The sequence below is a fragment of the Pocillopora verrucosa genome, chromosome 4 (genome assembly GCF_036669915.1).
Source record: "Pocillopora verrucosa isolate sample1 chromosome 4, ASM3666991v2, whole genome shotgun sequence".
Classification (NCBI taxonomy): Eukaryota; Metazoa; Cnidaria; class Anthozoa; order Scleractinia; family Pocilloporidae; genus Pocillopora; species Pocillopora verrucosa.
Window position 1 is genome coordinate 6,784,720 of NC_089315.1, and position 10,564 is coordinate 6,795,283.

The 10,564-nt window shown below is 36.9% G+C and overlaps 2 protein-coding genes across 2 annotated transcripts; both read left to right on the forward strand.

Moving 5' to 3' along the window:
* The first annotated feature begins 185 nt into the window (after nucleotides 1-185).
* On the forward strand, nucleotides 186-4,150 carry LOC131795780 (histamine H2 receptor-like). Its single transcript, XM_059113401.2, has 2 exons — nucleotides 186-411; nucleotides 2,225-4,150. The coding sequence occupies exon 2, from the start codon at nucleotides 2,237-2,239 to the stop codon at nucleotides 3,176-3,178; it is 942 nt and encodes a 313-aa protein (XP_058969384.2). The 5' UTR covers nucleotides 186-411; nucleotides 2,225-2,236; the 3' UTR covers nucleotides 3,179-4,150.
* Nucleotides 4,151-6,864: 2,714 nt separating this feature from the next.
* Nucleotides 6,865-7,821, forward strand: LOC131795779 (histamine H2 receptor-like). The gene has a single exon (XM_059113400.2). It carries the CDS (start codon nucleotides 6,865-6,867, stop codon nucleotides 7,819-7,821), a length of 957 nt encoding a protein of 318 aa, XP_058969383.2.
* Nucleotides 7,822-10,564: the final 2,743 nt, after the last annotated feature.

A 10,564-nucleotide genomic window follows, 5' to 3' on the forward strand; every position in this document is an offset into this window, starting at 1 on the left:
TATTAAAAAAGCCATCAAATGAATTCTGCCAATAACAGCTAGAATTAATATCGGCCTGAGCTAACACAATGTGCAGCTGCAACGCGGTGATATGGTTAATTCTGCATATTTTTGTTTGTGTTACATGACAAGTAGTCGTTGAACAAGAGTGCGATTCCAGTTATCGATAGATGCAAAAGGCGAGTTGTTAAATTGATGAGATGAATATTTCGCTATCTTTCAGCTAAGACCGGGAACTTCGCTAAATAAGATTCTATTTCTGATGGCGAGTGAATTATAGTTGACGTTGTTATTTTTCGACCGGTCGGTTTTTTTTTTTTTTTTTTTTTTCCAATTTACCTAAGCGTAAAAGAATAGAGACGTTGTTTATTGACTGAAAGAAACAGAAAAGACTACGGAACATTTGCCAAGGTAAGTTAATTTCGAGTTCGTCTTTGGGAACCTTTGTCAAGGAGATGCATCAGTTTTAGGACCGATGCAGTTGTAAACTGTGAACGAAGATAGAATAGGAATGTAAATTTTTTTCGTCATGCATGTGTGTAGTGTTTTCAGATGCAGAAAAATGTCTCTCTTTTACGTTATTTGGAGACCAGTGATTTTCACTGCTAATGGAAATATATGTTCGATCGAGTAAATCAATAATTACTTGAATTTTTCTTAGACACGGTGTATTTGCCATTTGACAGTGCCACATGGGATATTGTGCTTTGCTCGATGTCTTTTTCCATGGTTTCGTAGTTTAGAAAATTTTTTCCTTTTTTGCGATTCAGGAACTTTCGTTTCGGGTGGGAACATAGGAACCGTAAAGGAATCTAAATTTATCACTTGAACTTTTCTTAGACACAGTACGAGTGTATTTGCCAATTGACACTACCACAGGGGCTATTGTACTTTGCTCAATGTCTTTCTCCGTGGTTTCGTGGTTTAGAATATATTTTCCTTTTTTTGCAATTCAGAAACTTTCGTTTCAGGTGGGAACATAGGAACCGTAAAGGAATCTAAATTTATCGAACAGGCTTAGAAAAATTGAGAAAAAACGGAAAAAATACGGAAAAGGGTATAATAAATTTTAATTAATTATTTATGATACACAGATGCAGCTACCAAGGTACAGCTCTTAAAGAAGGACCAGGGGTCTTTACACAAAGAACTATTCCCTTGTTTTTTCAAGGCCCGATAAATAAAAAATAACCACCTGAAAAAAAAATTGGCAACACATGTGATTCAGAAGCTTTAACGCATCAAAAGGGAGGTTGGGCTTACTAAATATTCTAATTCATAGACTAGAGACTTCAATAAGATCGATTGAATCCTCTTCTTCGGAAAGGCTCTATGAGTAACATTATACAGCAACGCCGGAGAGAAAGTTCACGATATAAGCATTGTAATGTATATTCCGATTAAGGTGGCCCAAGATAGGGTAAATGGGCTCAGATTTCTTTGTTCAAAATGACATTAGGGCATGCACACACGAGCTCGGTGGAAATCTAGTCTGATTATCATTTCAAGTAATTATCAAATGTTTCTAACACTGTTTGTTTATGCATACGCTTGGATATCAACAAGCCAGATGAATGTTCGATATGAAATCATTCAAACATGGAGGGCTAATCAACCCCCACCGTATTTAATATGAAGAGGATTTGAAAAATCTTAATATACAACAATTTTTTTTTTAAGAATGCAACGAGGATAACATTCTAAATTTTAAAGAAACTGTTTCAAGAATCGATAAAATGAGACGAAACATTCGGCAGCCTTAAAAACTCTCATTACTTACAAAGTGAGCAATAATCTAAAACGAAATGTTTTTTAAGTTGTTTGATCCCCAAAAGAGATATAGTATTGTAGTTTAACGACTTCCAAAATTGATTTCAGTTTTGTTATTAGAACTGGTTATCTTTTAATTATTTTTAGCTCTGAATTTGGCTATGATAATACAATCGATAAACTTAATATTTTTTTGTCTAACCAAACCAGGATTACGACCTATAACAGATCGTACGGACCGAAATGAAATTAAATCGGACCGTGAACAAAGTAGCAGTGTAACAAATCTGTGGGAAAAAATTAATACAAAGCGTATAGCAAAGTCTGCTGTTTTGCCATGTCATAGCTCGTTACTTTGTTTGTTTTTTTCTTTGAACGGGATGACTTCGTAAACGGTTGCGAGTCTCACCCATTTTTTAACCATTTCTTGGCTAATATTTTTTCCGTTTTGTAGAGCGATCGGCGAATGGCGGTGACACTTTTTAACCAGACCTGTTGGAATTGTTCAACCATTCTTCCCCATTTGAAAACAACTGCAACGACAAAAGGATACACTAACATCAGTGAATTCTTAACGAGAGATTCAGCGGTCATTCTCTCGATAATCAGCTCCTTGGCGTGTATGATAGGATGCCTTGGAAACTCTTTGGTCATGCTCGTCGTACAACGAAATAAAACTTTTCGCACGATACCCGACCTTTTCATCACAAGCTTGGCTGTCTCCGACTTCTTCGTGTGCGCACTTTATTTACCGTTGCGTATTTACTACTTCTTTCATACCATCAGCGAAAGTGAGGGCAAATCCAAAGCTTTCGACTACGCCATGAGTTTCCTTGGGCATACTTCCATGGTAGCTTCCGCTTCAAACATGTTTGCGGTCACAATTGATCGCATCATTGCAATCAGATTCCCATTCAAGTACGTTTTCATGACAGCCAAACATGCTGTAGTTCAAATACTGCTTGTGTGGATAGTCTCTCTTGCATTCGGTGTCTTGTACGCTCCTCTCTTGGTGTCCAATATGTACATCGCCCTTTATTGTTCAGTTCTTCTGATAACAACAATGCTCATGTACATCTACATTTTCATCATTGCAAAACGAGCAGAAAACAGGATACAGAACGCTCAGTCAACATTGGAAAGGACTGTGTCTGAGAAAAAAGTAGCCAAAACCGTTTTCACAGTCGTGGGGGCCTATAATTTGTGTTGGCTGCCCATGCTTCTTCTCCCAGCAATTGCCAACCCTTCAACGAACCCAGTTCAGTTTGGTAAAGGATTTTTTTGGGCTCAAACCCTTCTGGTCTGCAATTCAGCTATTAATCCTTACATTTACTGTATGAGAAGCAAGAAATATCGTGCGGCATTTGGTAAAATACTGTACATTCAGCTTTGCATTGGTCATGAATAATGGATGTAATAACAAAACTTACAAAATTAATCATAACTTTAAGTCAACTACTTCACCATCTATTTGCCATCAGAGATGAGCGGATATTTCTTGCTTGAACAAACAGATGAAAAATAGATCTTAAAAAATAGCCTATGCCACATGTACAGGCAAAGCGTACGAGCTTTTCAGCATAGCGAATAAGAGTATTTTCTTCATTAATAGGAAGGTCTCAATGGGGTTAGCCGTAAAACAGCCAAAACGTATAGTCTTTAGGCGTAAAACTTGATAAACTTAGTTGTAAAAAAGTTAACCGTAAAAAAATTGTCATGTCTTTGATGCTATTTTGGGTGAATTGTTAGCTGTAAAAATGGCCAAAATTCTAACCGTTAGCGGCTGGCTCTTACTGTAAACAAGATCATGTCACAGCTGATAAATTAATTGTAAACCAAGCGGAATCATAATTTTGAAACAGCAGTGCAATTAACTGGTTGAAATTTATTCAGCAACAAGGCCATATGATTAAAAAGCGTGAAGTTGGGAAAAATCTAAGAAAGATCTTCCGAGACCGCCCCCAAGAGCTGTTTAACGAGATTTACCCATAACATCAATATAATTCTAGCGATTCAGCCATGCCAATCCCATATTTTAAATCGCACTCCTTTGTTCAATACGCATGAGAGAATCTTTCGACGGCAAAAGGGAATGTTTGGTTTTTGAGAGCTTTGATTATAGCCGGTCAGGGTCGGTTATTGAAACGAGGTCTAATTTGGGTCACGGTTTTTGACGATTAATGGACTTCGTAAGTTCCTCATAAGTAGGGTTTTTGAAGTAATAGGATATTTCATTCAGCGCTAATTGAAATAGAAGCCCTTTTAAAAATTTCGCATAAACTTAACGTTTAGGTTATATTTTCCGCTTCATCTAAGATTGTTTAGAGCACGGTTTGGGTGAATATGGGAAAAAAAAATTTTAATAACCGGCCTTTAGGGTTGAGGAAAATATATCCAACCACCATAAAAAAAAAAAAGTTCAAAAACTATGAAAATTCCATGTTTAAGATGCATTTGTATCAAAATGTAAATGTAGAACATTTAAAGTAGTTAAGTGAGGTAAAACAGAGATTAATGATTCTGAGAGAGATCAAAAGCCCAAATGTAATTATAGAAAGCCGAACTGTTTAAAGTTCGGCGTCATCCTCTCAATATTAACTAAAAACAAATGGTCCACATCTTCTTCTTGAATCCTCTCACTGGGAGGTACTTGTTACCATATTTCAGACCGAAAGAAAAGATGAAGAAACAGATTATTATCCTACGCCAGCAATAAATGTAAAATTTTATAACCTTACCAGAATACCGTGGCAATTTCAAAACTTTACAGCTTTCGTAAAATATAAAAACTCAGTTATAAAATATCTCGCAGTGTCCAAGTTCAGCTTCCCTTTTGAAAGAGGTACCCGCCCAGTAAAGTTTTAGTTTTACAATAAATATGGAAGATAATTACTGGACTCATGTAAATACTGATAACACATTGTGGAAAAATAAAATGTCGACAATATTGAGTTTTAAGTGAAGAAGGCTGTTATTAGAAGCTTCCTGAGGCAGTAAAAAGTTCTTTATCGTCTTGAAGAATCCAGTTACTAAATTTTGGTGGGGACATGTCAATGATTCTTATAAGTTTATCTCAATCATCCAATAAGTGCATTTACTTCTCCGTTGGCCTTAAAATGAAATCTTGGCGGTCTATTATCATTTTGGTACCTTCTTTGCCTGGATTTCGAATAATCGATTAGCCATTCTTCTATCAAACCGCAACAGGGTTAGAGAATGATTACTACAATTGTCAGTTCAATAATTGCGATAATTTCCGGTAGTTTTCATCTCTGGTAGTTTCAGAGTTCTGAGAAGGGATAAGAGAAGAGTAAAAACAAAATTCTACTCTTGAAGATGGTGACCTTCAAGTTTATGAATCTTCAATGAATTACCTTCAATTTAGAAGTAAATAAACAGCAACCCCCTTTTAATAATCTACTCGAACCTTAGCTTTTTCGTTTCGTGTTTGTGGTCTATTAGTGTCTCTAAGAGAACTGTTTTCCTATCTTACTGAAGTGATTAAGTTTTTAAAGTCCGTGAAGTCGAAGTTAGTTTTCACTGCTTGGAAATGACTCCTGAGGTACTGACAAGAAGAATTTGTTTACCAATCAAGAGCTTCTGTGGTTGGTGACCATTTCCGTTATTCTCGTGACCTTAATGTGTGATTCAGCGGCGATGAGAGAAGGAGAAAATAGATGCAAGTCACTGTTAAGGGTCAAATTGATTAAGAGTGAAAACGGCTGAAAGGAAGACAGCAAGAGTATTAATATTTTGCATCTTCCGTGTTCCGTTGACGTAATAATTTTGAAACTACCCTAATATTAACAAAAAGGGCCGAGTAGTTAATTGAAATCATGGTATCAAGCAATATTCACGTAGTCCAAAATGATTGACTAATAGTTCCATTATGAGCTTAAGAGCTTTACCTAGGGCCTCAGTTTGGTTAATCATTGGAAGAAAAACGACATTAAAATTTAGCCGTTAGGCGTAAAAATTGACGAGTTCTAACAGATAGTCTTAAAAAAAGTTGACCGTAACAATCTTCATTTGAAAAACAATGGAAAGAAATGGACAGTTAGCCGTAAAATGGCCAAAATTTTAGGGTAGTCGTAAAAGCCATTATTCCATTAAGACCCTCTTTACTTAATGCAGATGGAGGCGAGAAAGCACTATTGATGATTTCAAAAATTATATTTTAAAATTTTAAAGTTAAAATTTGCGAATTGTTTTGTAAATAAATATAAATCTACCTTGATTGCCCAAGCTTAAGAGCTATTATTGATCAAACGTTTGCGAACTTTGCTCTGAGATCGATATCATGTTGTATATTGAACCTTCCGCCATCATCATGGTAACTTTAAGTGGCGAGGAGTGCAAATAGATACTCATAAATCGCTTAACACCTTAAGAAGGAGCACAGACAAAACCAGAAATATCGTGAGACGTTTGCGTACAACATAGAAGCTTAAAAAGAGGTAACATGCTGTCTTACAACTGACCCCTAAACGGCCTGTGTGTCTGCTGATCTGTTTGACATCCTTGTAGTTTTGGTGGTGACGGCCGCCTATAAAGAGATAGATTTTCAGCACTCAGAGAGATTGAGCCTATTTCGGCGTAAACAATTATCGGTACTTTCTTTTATTTCGTTTTCACTTTTGCTTTTATTTTATCTGAAGCAATTTATTAGTTTATTTCCACATATATAGTTACAAACCGTTCAAAAAAAATTGCACTCAAAAACTGCAATATGACGACGCCAATTTCACCTGCTCTTTCATTTATTGGACCTCAAACACCAAAAAAGACCATTGGCTCGAGATTTCTATCTCGAAACTTGACATAAACTCTTATTAATGCTTCTGGAACAAGTTGCCGAGCTTTGTGTGCTAAAAAAAAGGACTCAAATAGATTGTATCCCTCTTTCCCCCTTTTGCCGCAAATCTAAAATTTTATTTAGGATGCTTTTAACAATTTAAAGGTAATTCAATCCTGTAATGAAGGTTTTCTTTAGTTACTTTCCGACAAAGCGACCGCTAGGAAATAAAACGGCTGTGACCGCTGTATTTGCGCTCCAGTTTGCAGGTTGAAGACATTTGAGGTCATCTGAGTAGTATGACTACAAGTTCATTTGACTGTTTTAACCAAACAAGCTGCAACCATTCCACAGCTACTTCTCCATCACAAGAAACACTTGAGTATCTCCGTATTAGTGAAATATTAAGTAAAGAGGTAGCGGTCGTCCTCTCTCTCATTTGCGCCTTGATAAGTGTGCTTGGAGCTTTGGGGAACTCTTTGATACTCCTTGCTGTTGGCGCAAACACAAATCTTCGCAGGGTTCCTGATCTTTTCATCACAAGTTTGGCGATCTCAGACTTGTCTGTGTGCTTGGTGTATCTACCCATGGTGATTCATGACCTCAATTACAAGTTTCAAAATGATAAAGAATTCAGGATCTTTGACATCACCAAAAGCTTCTTCGGCCATATTTCCACGGTTGCATCGGCAACTAACATATTTGCAATGACAATAGATCGCGTTTGTGCGATTAGATTCCCTTTCCAATACATAGCCGTTCTGACAACAGAAAAAGCACTTTTAGGAATATCATTTGTCTGGCTTGTTTCTCTTCTATTTGCTGTCTTGTACGCTTCTCCTGTTTTGATTCCCAGGTTCTATGTCTCAATCTACATCTCCTCTCTACTTATCACAACTACAATCGTGTATATCTATATTTTCATCACGGCCAAACGTCAAGAAAACAGAATTCATAACGTACATTCGCGGTCTTGTAATACCATGACAGAGAGAAAGGTGACTAAAACCATCTTAACAGTGGTAGGAGTTTATGCTTTATGTTGGATGCCTTTGCTTCTGCTTCCGCTCATTTTACACCCTTCTGAGAACGTTGTTCTATTCAAGAAAGCTTTTAGCTGTGTGCAGACGTTAGTAGCTTGTAATTCAGCAGTCAATCCACTTATTTATTGTATGCGTAGCAGTAAATACCGTAGAGAATTCGCTAAAGTACTGCGTATAGTTTATTGTGGTGAAAGAATTCATTCTGTGTCATAGCGTCTGGGGAGGATCAAACGAGAGGAAGGTGTTTCGCCGTAAGGCCTTTTTTCCCCGGAAGATCTCTCAAAATATATTTTAAAGATATCGCTGTCTTATAAAATTTTAGTAAGATTCAAAAGAAACAAGAACTGCGTCAGAAATTTTACTTCATTTGATCGGCCAAGCGTTGTCTATACGCTCTCTAACGATGCATTAAATAACCAGAGAAGACTTGAAACATAACTTTTCAGGAGAACAGCTGGGAACCTTTGAAAGAAAGTGTATTCTATGGCCAGTCTGGTGTCAGTCTTTTCCAAGCTTTTTTCAAATGGTTATGCTTATAGTGCAGGCATAGTTCTCGTTTGGATGTAAAGCTTTCTTATCCTTTCGAATCTGAATAAAACCTACCTTTTACATTGTATTTTACCCTGTCATTATTTGAATTATTTGAGTTCAATACTTTTGAAAGGGGAGGTTCAGAAGGGGCTTTTTAAAAAAACTTTTTACTTCAGATTGAGGGGACGTTTTGAAGGGGGTCCTCATTGAAGAGGGGAACTTATTGAAGTCGGGGGGGCTTTTTGGGGAGGGGACACGTTAAAAACAGGGGCTTATTAGAGAGGAGGACTTAATGAAGAGGAGAACTTATTAAATAGAAGGGCTTATTGAAGAGGTGGAGTTATTGAGGAGGGGGACTTACTGAAATCGGGGGAAGGGGTTTTGGGGAGGGGAATCATTAAAAAGGGGGCTTATTACAGAGAGGGGAACTTATTGAAGAGGGGGACATATCTAAGTCGGGGGCTTCTTTGGAGAGGGGACGCATTAAAAAGAGGAGAATTAGAAGGGAGGACGAACTTATGAAAGAGGAGGGGTATTGAAGATGAGGGCCATTGAAAAGGAGGCCTATCAGAGGGGGGTGGTAATATTGTCATTCGTTCGTTTCAAAAGCTTATTGTAGGTTTCAATAAGATTAGTACAGCTTGATTGGTTAATACAATCGGTTGGTTTTGTTCACAAACTTTGGTGAACTGAATCTCAAATGCGACGATACTAGAATTCAAAGTGTATAGAACTCAGTACTGAGATAGAACAGACATGTTTTAACTGATGAACGAGTATGGTGAAAATTTTTGTTCGTCTTATAAAGAAAGGCGTTACCCAATTTTGGCGGGAGCAACAGGAGAAAAGAAATTTTTTTCTTTCAATTAGTTTGTTATTGTTATTCGTTTCAAAAGCTTACTATGGATGTTATTAAGATTAAACAAATTGTGGTAGGTTTTATCACAGATACAAAGATGTTATGAATCGAAGTTTTTGAACACAGCACTACAAGGCAGGTGAACGAAAAAGGTGAAATGTTTCTCTCTGTAGCCTGATAAAGAAATATCTGGATGTCACACATGTGGCGCGAGAACTCGGGAAGAAAAGAAAAAGTTTGCTTACAATTAGTTTATTGTTATTTGGTTTTTTCAAAAGCTTAATGTGGATGTCAATAGGATCCCAAAAATTTGTAGCTTCACAAATTGTGGCAAGCTAACACTCAGATACGAAGATGATGTAAATCAAAGTATTTAGAACACATTACTAGGACAAAGGAAACATGCATTAAGAGGAAAAAGAAGCACTCTGACAATACTTTTCTCTTCTGTCGTCTAATAGAGAAAGATGTTACTCGTTTGGCGGGAGCGTAAGGGCCTGTTTACACGGTACGACTTTGTCGCATGCGACAAGCTTACGACAGGCTTACGACACGAATTGTTTCGTGTAAATAAAACCTACAACTCGCTTACGACTCTTAAGTCATGTCGTAGGCCTGTCGTAAGCTTGTCGCATGCGACAAAGTCATGCCGTGTAAATAGGCCTTAAGAAGAAAAGAAACATTTTTCTTTAAAAAAGTAAGAGGTATACAAACCGCCGTAAAGTGATCTATGAACAATTACTTCATGATTACATTATTTTGCAAGCGTAGGAGGAAGACAAATTTTGCTTTCAATGAATAAGAGGTATACAAATCGCTTGTGACTGATCTTTGAATAATTGTTTGGTGAATTGGTTCTTTCTGAATATCTTGTTAGTTTTGTTCCCGAACTCAGACCGCAAGTCCCCTGAGTGCCCTATGCATCTAATTTAATACTTTGCAGGCCTAAGTGACACTTCCACATTGCGACAATCTAACAGGAGTCTTCAGAGAACTTTAAGTGACATGTATATAAGCTTCTATGATAACATAACAACTGCCTACTTTAAAACTACAGGGGAACATACACAACAGAATAGGTTACTTTTAGAGTCTTCCTTTCAAAAAGGTCATTGAAGCGTGGTGCTAACTTCAATGCCTCATTTCACATTGAGTGTCCCCAAGGTCGTTATTAAGAGCAATTTTGCGGTCCTTGGCGGTTCAAATGAACCGCATTCAATAGTTTATGTCAAATACCTGCATTTTTCTGAATAATTTTTTTTAAAGTTAGCAGCGGTCACTGACTTATAACCTGGCAAGTTCCTTTGTTATATATGTTTTTTTTTAGACTTTTTTGACCTAACATATAACAAAACCACAATAGTATTCCAATCATTTTCAACTTATTACTGATCAATTCTTTCATTTGATTTACTCAGTCACCCTCTATGAACACAAAACAAAAGATTTTCTCAATTTAAACATATGCATAGTTATTTTATCTTTCATCACTGCTGGTTATCCAAACAAGTCACCCCCGCTTAATGTGTGTAGATATTAATGAACAGCTCCCCACAAGAGATCATC

What these genes read in the sequence shown, in the direction of transcription:
- LOC131795780 (XM_059113401.2), top strand. Translation starts at nt 2,237, where the DNA reads ATGGCGGTGACACTTTTTAACCAGACCTGTTGGAATTGTTCAACCATT.
- LOC131795779 (XM_059113400.2), top strand. Translation starts at nt 6,865, where the DNA reads ATGACTACAAGTTCATTTGACTGTTTTAACCAAACAAGCTGCAACCAT.